The sequence below is a fragment of the Echinops telfairi genome, unplaced genomic scaffold (assembly GCF_000313985.2).
Source record: "Echinops telfairi isolate 266 unplaced genomic scaffold, ASM31398v2 ScPeMD7_60;HRSCAF=208, whole genome shotgun sequence".
Lineage (NCBI taxonomy): Eukaryota > Metazoa > Chordata > Mammalia > Afrosoricida > Tenrecidae > Echinops > Echinops telfairi.
This window is the reverse complement of record NW_022103958.1, coordinates 33570776-33584527: the sequence shown is the minus strand read 5'-3', so window position 1 is coordinate 33584527 and position 13752 is coordinate 33570776. Positions and strand designations below refer to the sequence as shown.

The 13752-nt window shown below is 39.4% G+C and overlaps 1 protein-coding gene across 2 annotated transcripts in view; it reads right to left on the bottom strand.

Annotated features, from left to right (window-relative positions):
- Positions 1-13665, bottom strand: part of UEVLD (UEV and lactate/malate dehyrogenase domains) — a 41262-nt gene extending 27597 nt beyond the window's left edge. For both annotated transcript variants that reach the window (XM_004711589.2, XM_045291029.1), the window contains exons 1-6: positions 13582-13665; positions 11823-11907; positions 10024-10089; positions 8415-8578; positions 3704-3839; positions 1655-1773 (exon numbers count right to left, since the gene is read on the bottom strand). In XM_004711589.2, the coding sequence (XP_004711646.1) occupies positions 1655-1773; positions 3704-3839; positions 8415-8578; positions 10024-10089; positions 11823-11907; positions 13582-13623 (612 nt within the window). In that variant the 5' untranslated portion in view covers positions 13624-13665. The remainder of the gene's footprint in view (positions 1-1654; positions 1774-3703; positions 3840-8414; positions 8579-10023; positions 10090-11822; positions 11908-13581) is intronic.
- Positions 13666-13752: the final 87 nt, after the last annotated feature.

Below are 13752 nucleotides of genomic sequence, written 5' to 3'. Positions count from 1 at the left end.
GGGAGACGTCAGACAATGTAACATATGACAAAATAATAATTTATGAATTATGAAAGGTTCATGAGGGAGCGGGGGTGAGGGAGAAAATGAGCAGCCGATATTAAGGGCTCAAGTAGAAGGCAAATGTTTTGAGAATGATGAGGGCAACAAATGTACAGACATGCTTGACACAATGAATGTATGTATGGATTGTGATAAGAATGGTACAAGCCCCCAATAAAATGATTTAAACATATATATATAATATATATATAATATTATATATATATAATAAAATAACAGGTCTTGAGCTTGGTTAGCTCACTAAGGATGTGTGAAAGTGCTGAGCTTGTGAATAGTGTTAGGAGAGTGAAAATCGATGTGCTCTTAAATATATGTATATTTCAAACCCACATCTTTATGAAGGTCAGTGAATTTCAGAAATTCTCTTAAACTATTCCCCTAAACTTGAGTGAGCGGCATAACACCCATAAATCATAAAGTATGTTGTATAGTGCGGTTGTGAACACTTAAAGTTGTTTTATATATTGTTATAATAAAACCCTGTTCTGCATTAAAAAACAAAAGAAAATATATCCTGCATATCAGGTATTTACATTATGATTCATAACAGTAGCAAAATTAGTTTATGAAGTAGCAACAAAAATAATGTTATGGTTGGGGATCACCAAAACATGATGAACTGTATTAAAGGGTCACGGCATTAGGAAGGTTGAGAACCACTGCCCTAGAGAAAGGCAGGCAGGTCTTTTGAGCCTCCGTGGAAGGGGGTTTAAGCCTTTCTGTAAACAATTTATACAGGAAGATTTCATTTAAAAGGATTAACCAAGGGAAAAAATAAGTCTTAAACCAGTATAAAATACCAATTTAGCAGCTATGATCCTAAAAAAGTCAATCTTTTTAAAAAAATGCTCAGTTCAGAAAGACCTAAAATTAAGTAAGCATTATATGAAATGAGCATAATTAAAGCAACATGACTCAGAAAACAGAACTTGTGATTAAATCAGATAAATGTCAATTTTTTTATTTCCCTTGGAAAAGGGTGATTAGTACATTAAATTACTTTTTCAAAGCCTATTCAATGATTAACTACTATTTAAGAGGCAACATCCCTGATGAGAGCTTTTTGCCAACTTAGTAAATATTATTTTAAGCACAATAAGGCTTTCCTACATGACAAAATGAAGCCATGATTTCTTTAATGTCAAATCCACACTGCCTGGAAGTACAGCACTATGATAGATGTGCAGCTAACTCCTCGCTTAACTTGGGTAGGTTCCAGAGAACACCAGGTCATTATGTGGAAATCGATGTTATGTTACCATAGGCAGACCACATCAGCTAATAAAATGGAGATGACTACATTATTACATGGCTGCCAAATTTCATTACTTGTCATATTACATCAATAACTACCAAATTGCAACATCACATGACTGCCAAACTCTTGAGAATCATGGCACTGCCAAATTAACCACTGTAGCCGACGGTACTCTCGTTTCACATCTTGGCACCAGTTGCTGCCAGATGTACGTTATTGAATAGTCAAGACAGGAGGTTTTTCTTTACAATTGGTGGTAAATATGAAATGTCAGCCGACAAGATAGTTGGTAAGTGAGGAGTGGGTATGTTTACAGCAATCATGCTTACATACCTTTGCTGAAATTGCCAATGTGCAGGCAATGCCCAACTCTCCACCTCCAACCACAGTAATTTTACTAATTGCTTTAGTCTCAGGATTTGCCCAGCCCTTTGAATTTATGTCTGAGACACCTACAGAAAGAAGTGGATTATCATGAGAATTTTAAAATGTATCAAAAGTCATTTCAACATCTCTTTAAAAATATAACAAATCTCAAACAGAACACACAGGGTTAATTCACAATTAAAGCAAACAGTTGTGACCAAATCAGCTCTGACTCATTGACTCTATGAAAGCTCACTGAGCAAGGAAGCAGGCTGGCATGTCTAAAGTAAACATCTAGGCTGTTCTGCTGAGGCAACTCTGGATGGAGCTAATCCTCCCACTGTTGGCTAACCATTTGTACTATGCAGGCACTCCAGTCCATAATAAAAGTTTAAAAAAACAACCCTGCTGCTAAGTCAATTCCAATTCATATGGACACTACAGGACACAGAATTTCCCCATGGGATTTTCAAGGCTGCAAATCTTTATAGAAGTCGATTGGCACATTGTTTTCCCGCAGAGCAGCTTGTGGGTTTGAACTGCTGGACTTTCAGAATGGAGGAGAGTGCTTAGCCATTGTGTCATCAGGACTCCTTTTAGTTCTAGTTTATATTAGGCATTCAAGAAATATTTATTGAAATGAACAAATGCAAGTAAAACAAGAGATTTTGGGAAGTTTACAGTCTCATGTTAAATATCCCACTAACTACTAGGGGCTATCCTTTTAAGAAGTATAATTTTCCAAATGTTTTCAAAATATGACTAAGATTTAGGAAACCAGGAAGAGAGTGTATGTGGACAAATTCTCTACACTCATAATAGAGAGTCTGAAAGGCCATGACTCTGGTGGAGGGAGGCCTTCACATCTGTGAGTTGGAGCTGAATCCCAGTCACATTATCCTGACTAAAAATCATCCCCACAATGTCCCCCCACAGTAGTGTTACTTTCAAGATGATTCTTACAAGCAGATGGCTGCTTACTATGTGCTCCGGGCTCAGAGACTATCTGCTGGTAAGAGCAATCAGACTCTACTGTCCGCCCCTCCCAAAGCACAGCTGACTCTTCTGATATTGATCATAGATTGTTCCCCTTGGAGAGAGTTCAGGGGCATCCAAGGTTAAGCCACCATCTTAACTCTGGTACCTGTCCATCCAGTTATGGGCATGCCTCTAGTACCTGCCCACTATGTTACATATGTACTTACTGGGGCTTGCTAGCCCCAAGACTATATAAGCCTGCTGGAGAATACGTTTGCTCTCTTTCTTGTTCCTGGATTCATGGATAGGTGAACACCCTGCATGCTTTGTCTGTCTTGTTATTTTACCTCAATTGCTCAACCGCTCCTGGGTACCCTCTTGGTTGTAAGTTTGGACCTTACAATAAGACTCTCCAAGACATTAAGTTATAATGTATAAAAATCCAAAATGGGATTTCATAATTCTAAAAAAAAAAAATGCTGATTGTTACTGCTCTGGTCTACAATGCCAACCAAACAAAAACAAAGCATTTAGCACCTTACTAGCACTTCTCTATGTGTATCTGACTTCTCAGTGAGAAATATCAAGACTCATAGACCTTTCAATTGAATATACTGAATGAAGTCAACAAGGGCACCTATCATATGATGAAAAAGGCTGGTGATCAATCTATGTTGAGTGATTTAGAACAGGAGTCCCTGGGTGGGGCACATGGGTCAGCACCGGATTAGTAACTGAGAGCTGGGCAATTCACATCCGCTCAGAAGGGCCGCCGGAGAAAGGATGACAGGGAACAGCCACAGCCATGGAACCCTTTGCAGAGTGCGTGTGCTCTGAAACACAAGGGGGCGCCGTAAGTCCCAATTAGCTCTACGTCCACTCAGGGTTTCTTTCTTTCTTTTAACAGAGCAAGACAAGAATGGTTCAGACACACCTTTATTTATGGAAGTGAACTGGAAAGCAAGGAGAGGAAAGCAGGAATCAGTGAGAACGACAACACGCTAACTCTCAAGGCAATCCAAATGTCAGAGTACCAACCTTCAGTGATTTTTGCAATGTAGGCTAGCAAGTCTACCTGCCGCGCCTCATCAGATGACGATCGGGAATACAGGGGAAGTTCTTCTTGAAACTTGGCAATCATTTCTTTAATTAATCCAACAATGACAGATTTAGGCTGTAGAGACACACAGGGAAAAAGTTACATTTTGCTGAAGAGAATACCAAATATACTACTTGGCCTCATGGCAGCTATATATAGAGTTTCTGAGATTGTATTTGTTTATAGTAGCAGCCAGCCTCATCTTTCCCCCTAAGAGTGGTGGTGAGTTTGAATTGCTGACCTTGTGGTTAGCAGCCTAATGCCTAATCCATAGTGTCACCAGGGAGGTACAATGTGAATAATACACCCAGGTGGCTGTCATGAGAAACACATGAGGTAAGCCATGCCAACAGTAAACTGTGAGGGTACAAACAATGTTTGCTATGCTTCTTAGGAAGAACTACTAGTATGTTGTGGTGACGGGCAATTTCTTAACATGGCATTTTCATCCATTTCTCTCCCACCAGATGATTGGGTAGAACCTTATCAATAAGGTATCTCTCATCGCCATCAAGTCAATGCTGACTCAGAGCGACCCGACGGGGCAGGGTAAAACTGCCCCTTGAATTTCTGAGCATTAACTCTTTGCGGCAATAAAAAGCTCCATCTTCCTCCCAGGGAGCGCCTGGGTAATTCCAACTGCAGAGCTGGGGCTAGCAGCCCCATTTGTAACCAGTATGCCACCAGAGCTCCAAGTAAGCTAGGGAGGACTCTAACTCGGGGATCAGTCAATTCTGCCATTCCCCTGCTGTGCTAAACTGAGGACTTGGTAGAAAGTACTTAAATCTTATTTCTACACTCACAACCAGGGGTCCGGAAAACTAGCCCTATTTTGAGAAAGATCTCCCTTGTCTTGAGATAGAAATGTTTTCAAATACATGTTCTCCAAGCCAAATAGAACCACTGACTGTATCCCTAAGGTTTTATGAGCCTCACTTATGGTAACCTGTTAACTTTCCAGGAAACCTCCGAGGTTTCCTGGTAAACCTCGGCGAAATGACCTTGCGATCCCCACCTACTTTAAAATTCTATATCATTATACTACATCTAACTAGACAACGTAATTATCATCTCAACTACATGTGGAGTTTAGGGGTGGTATCTCTAAATAGGGCAATCCAAACAATGTCATGTCTTTTGAAAACTTAATTTATACCTTGTCAATACTGTCTAAACTGTAATCAAGCACCACCTCAATTAGGTCATAAGACTAGCTCTGATTATTTATTAAACAAATAAGGAGATGAGATGCCAGCGAAAACTAGAGAAAGGAAATACTTAAAGGAAATATGATCCTGTATGTATTTCAAACTACTGTCTGAGGATGCTTGGGGGTAAAGGAGGTGGGGAGTAAAAAATGGATGAAAGATACAAGCAGAGAATGCATCAAAAGAAAAACACAGAGTAGGGGAGGGAGGGATAAAAAGAGGAGTTGCTTCCAAGGGCTCAATAGAAAGTAAATGTCCAAAAAAGAATGAAGGCAACATATGCACAAACATGGCTGATTCAAATGATGCATGAATTGTAACAAGAGTTGTAAGAGCCCCTAATAAAATGATCTTTTAGCAATTAAAAAATATATATTATTTTAAAAATATAAAATTATTTTATTTTTCAAACTTTATATCATAAACCTATGGGGGGAAAAAGAAAAACGACAACATGGTTGATATTATATGAAAAAGATTTTCATTTCCAAAACAAGTACTGAAAATTAAAATAAGGGTTCCATTTTGTCTTTCCAACTGGAAAATTTGCATTATGCCCTAGTCATTGCATTTGGCCCCTGGTTAGTACAACTGGGTAAGTGCTGACTATCAGCAAAAAGGCTGGCGGTCAGACTCTACAGCAAGCACCGTCGGAGACAGGCCTGGCTGCCTGCTTCGGGAAATCACAGCCCTGCAAACCCTATGAAGCAATTCTAGTCTGTACACTGTGAATCAGAATCAGCTTGGTAACCACATTCTTCCCACTTCACTGACAATCTATTTTAACTCAACAAATGCTGCAGATAATATACAAGTTCCTAAAGTAAAGGGCTAATGTCTTCCCACCTCATTCTCCACTGTTAACAATTTGATGGGTCCTTTCTTTTACTCTTTCTTTTTTCCTCTTTAAATTTTTCATATTTGAAATACATAAAAACAAAGTAAAAGGCACCATAATTGTTTGCCCTTAAGAAACAATTGTTTTGCTGTTGTTGAGAACACAGAATTCAGCAGTTGCCACGTGTACCCCTTAGCGATACTGACTGTATTCTTGGACCGTGCTCACCGTCCTTTTTGTCTGAGTTGTTCCTCCCCCTGAGCATAAATTTACTGCCCTCTCCTGTTCCTTTCTAAGATTCAAAGTTGTTCTTTTCGATTTGATCCCAATGGATCCTAAGAGAGCGCAATGCTGAAGGCGGAGATTTTTTGCTAGTTGTTTGGTTTCACAGAAACTTCAGGGATATTTTTTGGCTTACAGTTTAAAGACAATCTCAGGGCAAGTTTCAGGGGTTTATCTAACTTTTATGGCTCCAGGACAACTAGAGTCCATGAAAATGTCAAATTCTGTTCTAAATTTCCCGCCTTTTGATGAGGATTCTTCTACAGAGAGTTAGATCAAGATATCCAGTATCTGGTGCCAGCCAGTTCTTCTGGTATCCCAGCAGAGGAGGCAGTTATTTATGGAAGACGTGAAGCATGCAGCCCATATCCTCCCCCGACTCCCCTTCTTCCTTTGTTGTTCCACGGGAATAGACACCCATCCTTGTGCCCTGGAGGGTTCTGTATAAGCGTTTAGCGCCCAGGCACTACGTAACAAAATAGAGTAAATCAATCACTTCCTTTTTTAAACAGGAGAAATTCAAAAGAACAGGTAATTTCTTAATTTGGAAGTGGTATGAGGGTGTTGGTTGGGTATTATACTACATTTAAAAATTATTTACATCCACACAATTTTTGGATGTCTTTTTCTTTTAAAAAAAATCATTTTATTGGTGGCTCGTACAACTCATCACAATCGATACATACAATTGGATGTGTATTTCACACTTAGGAAAAATGGGGAATGATACAGTGTACTATAAACTAGGGCTATAATTTGACTAGCAGCACGAGTCAATAAGAATTTTTCTCTTCAAAAATCTGCGTGCATTGACAGCTTGGCCAGCTTCGGGAGGAGGGCGATCAGACTACACATCAGCCAGCAGCTCCAGAGCACCAACGAGACGAGGGCTGGGCGGCTGTTACCAGTAACATCAAAGCGGATGTGGATCTTCAAGCACCAAGTGAACTTACACATTGCCATTTAGGGCCAACCTTACTCCTAAACCTGGTGAAAATGTCACTTATGAATTCTGAAAAGGTGCCCATCCCCAGAAAAACCCAAATATACTTCAGGTCACTGGACCACAGTATACTTTTAAAAATCATAAGGATACAAAAATGGGATTGAAATTATCTGACCATACTCTCTTCTATTTTGTTTAATCTTCCCTAAATGTCAGGCCCAAGTATTTGTCAGTTAATAGTATGGAAATAAACCAGAAGCTCCAAATCCCTTGATTCACTCTTTGTTGAAATTGGGAGATGCATCCATAGGCTATAAAGTTTCAGTTCCCAACCGAACAGAAGCTCCAGGAGTCATGGAGCTTCTATCTTTTGTGTTCAGTCCTGGATCACAATGCCTGGCACGTAAGAGGCATCCAAGTAGAGAAGAAAACGCAGGAAGGTAACTTAATGGGAAATTCGGAAGGAAGCAGAGCATGGCCTGGAGAGGCTCTCTTAACGTACATTTAGGAGGAAGCATTTTATATAGCTTGTTCTCAGAGAAGTGAGTAGCTTGTTTGCAAGAAACTTTCTTGTGCCAAGGGCTTAAGTGGAGAGTGGATGTTTTGAGGATGATGAGGGCAATGAATGTACAAATGTGCTTTACACAATTGATATATGTATGGATTATGATAAGAGTTGTATGAGCCCCTAATAAAATGATTTTTTTTAAAAAGTAACGAGAGAGAGAAAAAAAGAAAGAAAACTTTCTTGTGAGATCCTAAGATGCTGTTTTACTTTAATCTTGAGTCTATGACGTCTGTTTTAGATGCCTGAAACATTTACTCATTATATGTTTGTTATGGGAAATTGAACTGAGAAAGAAGAAAGAAACTGAACTTCTCGGGTTTGTTCATGATTCATTGACCTTGTGAAAACCCACACAGCACTGCATCATAGCCTTTGTTCGCTTGGAGTTCAGAAAAACAGCTACTTCCCTCCTTGCACAAGTTTATACAAGTAAAAAAATGAATGACATTATACTTCAATACCTGATTATTATTTTTTAAATGGTAATGATATCTTTTAAAAATGAAAGCCAAAATACTTTTCCCTGTAGGATTTTTGAGAAATATAGTAAAATAATGTATACATGCTTCAGGTGAATATCTACCTGAATCACAATAGGCTATTATTATATAAACCTTAATCTCAAGGTATCATTATTATCTGTAAGGTATGATCCCTTACTTTTGTCTGAATCTCAAATTACTTTAAAAAACATTTAATTAATAGAATTCCCATAAGATGCAATATTTTACTTACCTTTATCATTAAGATTAAAGATAAATATGCAGAAATATAAAACTTATTGGAAAAAAATTTGAATTGATCTTACATGGCTCCAGTTTTGGAGATAGGGCAAATATATTCTGCCTTGAGCATCCACATGTTTCCCAACTGATATTCCCATATTTGCAGTTGGCTTCAAGAAGCAAATGGGTGGGGCAAAAGGGTGAGAATCCAAAATCCACAAGCAAATTGGTATGTTATACGTATTCCCTATTTGAGATAAAATGAACACATATACAAGCAACAATGCAGTATGTCCATTATATTTATGGTTTGGTTAGGCATCATTTTAAGAAACACTGGGCACATATATATTTATGTATATATTTTATAAATATGTATAAATGTATATTTATAAATTTTATATATATTCATGTATATCAAGGCCTGTTGTTCCCATTATGTTCATATTTACACTAGAGATACATTCCCATTAGGATAATACCAGTGTAACTTTTAAGTAAATTTAATTAGGACAATGACCAGCCCATTCAAGCCTATAAGGAATTACAGGGCATATTCTGTCAAAAGTTTGGGATACAGCATCATCTCTATGTAATCTGCTTTGCTTAACCCAAACAGAGCTATCGAACTTTTCTTGAAAGGCATCACTTCACTTTAAAATTTACTCTGGATTGAAATGATTTGCTTATAGATCTGTTTCTCCTTCTCTAATGTTAACTTATAGAAGGGATTATGCCTTATTCATATCTATAACTCCAACACATACTGGGTGTTCAATAAAAGTTCCTTAAATGAGTAAGAGTGAATAAACAAACCAATGAAAATGAACTAAAATGAATCTGATGCTGGCTTTCAAGGAGCTCAAAAATTGTATATACTATCACATACAAATTACTGGATAATATTTTGCAGAATGGGAATTACAGAATCGTCATGTAGCTGTGCTGTCATTGTTAGCAACTGCAGGGCACACCATTCACAACGGAAAGAAATGCTCTACGCCATCCCCATGATGGGATACAAATTAGTTTGCTGTGATCCATAGGATTTTCATTCACTGATTTTTGGAAGTAGATCCCCAGGCCTTTCTTCCTAGTCTACCTTGGTCTGGAAAATTATTCAACATCATAGTCACAATGCAAACACCCAGGGACTAAAAGGGTGGCTGCTGTGTATGAGGTGCACAGTCCGGAATCAAACCTGGATCTCCTGCTTGGAAAGTGAGGTTCACCACTGCACCATCACTGCCCACAACGAGCCATATGGATTTGGATAAGCCTCCCACTAGGCTGAAATTGTTTCACCTATTAAATGGGATAATGCTATATCAAATGGAGGAGTAAAAAGGAACAAAACATCAGTGTATGGAGAAAAAGATGAGACCCTGGTAGCTTTCTACAGAAAGCAGGGGGAGTTTTCTACAAGGTTGAACCTACAGCCTCTCTTGGTCTCTTCTCTACCCCAGAAAAAAGCACAGTAGGAGGTAATCATTGCCACTTACAAAATATTTTTGAAATGGAATCCAACTTGTTGGCACTAACCTAAGCGTTCCTTGACCAGGATGGGACCCTGTCATGCCCTGTGAGATTCTGTACAGATCACACATATATGAAAATACTTTGTAAATGTTAAGTTCTCATTAAATGGATTGGTTTTTAAGAAAATGCCCACATTCAAACTCCCAAACTTACCCTGATACATCACCGGAATCGTGCCAGTAAAATTCAGCAGGTCTCTCTGGGAACTATCTTTAAAAACTGGAAAGGAAAAAAGCCCCCAAGTATGCAATCAGAAGTAAGGGAGAAAAACAAAACAAAGCTGTATCAACACAAACACACATTTACAGTCTCTAAAAATCATCATCACCCAGGAATCACTAACAACACTGACAAGGGGGAATGACTAGACGCCATTTTCTTAAAAGGTGAAGGAAGACGGCTGGAAGGATGTGAGGCTTTGGTACCAAACTCCGAAGTTCTTGCTCCACCTTCCCATTGAGAGACATGTGACTTTGGGTTTCAGATTCTTCATCAAAACAATAAAGAGTGCTTCACAAGGTTTTCATAAGGACAAAAGGAGATCACTAATATGAAAACCCTTAGTAAGAAGTAGAGCATTAAGAGCTATGGGGACATTATTAAACAATTGTCACATGTAACCAATCAGCGATACTCCTTTTCAGAAAGTGTAATTTTATAGTTTATCTTTTAAAGCAACCTCTTAGAAAGGTAGATAATTGATTTCTTTGGTGTCTCTAGTCCAGTAATTCTAAATATTTTTTCAGGTGTCAGTGCCCTGACAATTCACCCTTTCCATCACTAAGTGGCATACTGGGGAGTAAAAGGTAATAAAAGTGCATGAAAGGATCACAGGTGTAAATAGTTGTCCAAATGATGTAAAAAACTCACATAGAATTACAATGCATGAGGGCCATCGCTACCAATACTAAGATGTATGTTGATAACACAAACGTCGTAATTTGAGGGTGTAATGGCACTGAGATCACTTTTCTAGGCAGGAGGAAAGGAGAATAGGAGTAAAATAGTACACAGAGCATCAACTCCATATGGTGAAGGCATATGTTGTATAAGGGCATAAGTCGAATGGGATCCTAGACATGGGTAAAAACCCCATCTCCTCCCTAGCTCTGTATTTAAACTTAATGAGTTCCATTTCTTTATCTGAAAAATGAAGACAATAAAACCATCTCATTGACTGGGTCATACAAAACATGTAAGAGAATGTAAATAAAACATATGGAAGCATCTCCAGTTATACAAATAGATTAGAATCTAATAATTTCTTCCACATATAAAATTAGCTATTTCTAAAGAAATATCTTAATAACTCAAGATTTCTGATAAGTAAATCTGAATTTGATATCGTTTTTAATCAAAACTAATTCAAATATAAAACTTATTCATGTAGTTTTTTTAAATGTTTTGACTAATTCATGGGTACTGAAATAAATTTCAGTATGTCTCACCTAACTTTTGTGTTTTAAGTGGAATAGACTAGAAAATGCCAGAGTGACATAGTATTTTATATGTATGGTATATGAGGTCATGATATGAGGTCATGACACAAATTGTTATTTCCAACTCTGGGTTGTTGACAGAAATAAATGAAAAGTAGTAAAATCTTTTTAGACAACCAGATCTTCTCTTATTAAGTGGTAACCAAAACGTTAGACCACTTAGATCCAAACCATACCAAAAACAAAGAAAGAAAACACAAAAACTCCACCGCCAGCTAGTCAATTGACTCTGACTCGCAGCGATTTTTTTACAGGGTTTTAAAGCAATCCCTTTTTGGCAATTTGTTATAGCAGCAACAGAAAACAAATATAATATGTTTTCTATTAACATATATTTCTCCACAAACACTAGGTGATATGAGAGAAATGAGAAATTATGATTCTGAAGTTCTCTAGAACCAAATAAGTAATCGTTCAAATACTGCAGCAAATGCGAGAAGATCTGATCCTTACCATAGGTGTCCAAAGAATATCTGAAATGTGGGTAAAACATATTAACGTTCTTCAGTTCTTCTACAGTTAGATCTCTGAATTTGTACTGAAAAGAGAAAAGTGATAAGATCCAAGTAAAACTATGATCAACAATAATAATTACAGTTAATTAACTGAATACTGTGTGCTAGGTGGGAGCTTTACAGACATGAATAGTATTTGGATTAACCCTTCTAAGAGTAACCTTAGGAGGTAAGTAACTCAATCACATCCATTGACTCATATTGACCCAGGAAAGAACAGAACAGAATTGCCCCTTTAGGTTTCCGAGGCTGTAAATCTTTACGGGAACAGCAAGTCTCAGCTCTCTCTTGTGGAGTGGCTGATGGGTTTGAACCACTATGCATGTGGTTAGCAGCTCAACAGTAATTCACTATACCACCAGGGCTCCTTATTAGGCAAGCAGGACTAGCAATTGTTCTACTTTGCAGAACAAAAGGAGAGCTAGAGAATCAAAGCAACTGGAAGAGTTACATACTAAGGGAGGTCACAGCTCAAACCCAGGACCTGGGCCTTTAATCATGACATCCAACTTCCTCCATTTTGCAGAGTAATAATCAAATAGACATCCATGGAGCAACGCACGCACTTCTAGACCAGGGCTGGACAACAGAACTTTCTGAGTTGATGAAAACAATCTATTATCTGTGCTTCCCAATATGGTCAGCACATACGGTGGCTCTTGAGCACCTGAAATGTGACTTGTGTGTCTGAGAAACGGAATCTTTAATTCTAATTGCAAATCCTTTCAACAGACACAGTGGCCAGTAGTCACAATATTAGAGAGTCCCTAGCACATTTCTAATTCCGTAACATGAGTACACCTTTTCCAATTCCTCAGCCTGTCTTTGAATAGTGTATTCTTTCCTTTACTTTTCCCCTCCAAATTTACATCACGTATGTGTGTACCCCTCAGCAACATACTGCTTAATTTTCCTTGTTTCTAGGCGTATCAAAATATAATTTCATATAAACCTCCAATTTGTGTCCACTCATATAAAAGTTCCTAAGATGTATCTGTACTGTTGCACACAGTCGTTCATTTTCATTGCGACAAAGTACATTGTTCCTCCTGGTTATGAATATACCACAAAGTATCCTTTTTCCTGGCAATGAATACATAAGTGTCTTCTGACCAGGAAGCTGGTGCTAGTCCTGCCTTAGAAATGGAGGCCAAACCTCGGGGTCAGCCCTCCCACCAGCCCATCTTGGAACATCTGAGGACTCTCCAGGGCCTTCAAGCCCTATGTTCATTCCTAAATCTACTCGGGGCTTTTCATTCACTGACGTTAACTACTCTCCAATATGGTCATTGATCTTTCTGAAGCAGAAAAATCATGACTCCATCTTCCAAGGAGTGCCACCTGAGCTGGGTCTCTGAAAGGTTAAGTGCTGAGAGAGTAAAAGACCAGGCCGTTACGGTACAGAGGAGGACGAGGTTAAAGGCAGAGCGTGTGCCGGCGGAGAAGAGGGGTCCAAGCGATGGCGTCGGGTGGAATCGGAGGCCAGACCCCCGAAAGGCGTGGCCTCTGACTCCAGCAGCCCTGTAGGGCCCGGTCCCCCAACCGGCGTTACTATCCAGCCCCCGAATCCAACCGGCCGGCCGGCCGGCCAGGGGAACGGGACGAGAAGGCAGGTTGGCCGGGGGCGGGACGTCCATCGGGCGGGCGAGACGCCCCCCAAGCCTGGGCCCCAGAGCTGGCCCAGCGGCTGCCCCGACCTTGGCAAGCAGGCGCCTCAGTTCCTCGCAGTCGAACTCCATCGCCAGCAAAGACAAGCCACCAGGCGCCGCAAACCCAGTCCCGGGAGCTCCTTCCGGATACAGCCCGGGACGGCGGCCGCCGCGGACCAAACTTCCCCAGCGGACCAAGACCCCGCCCCTTTCCACCCC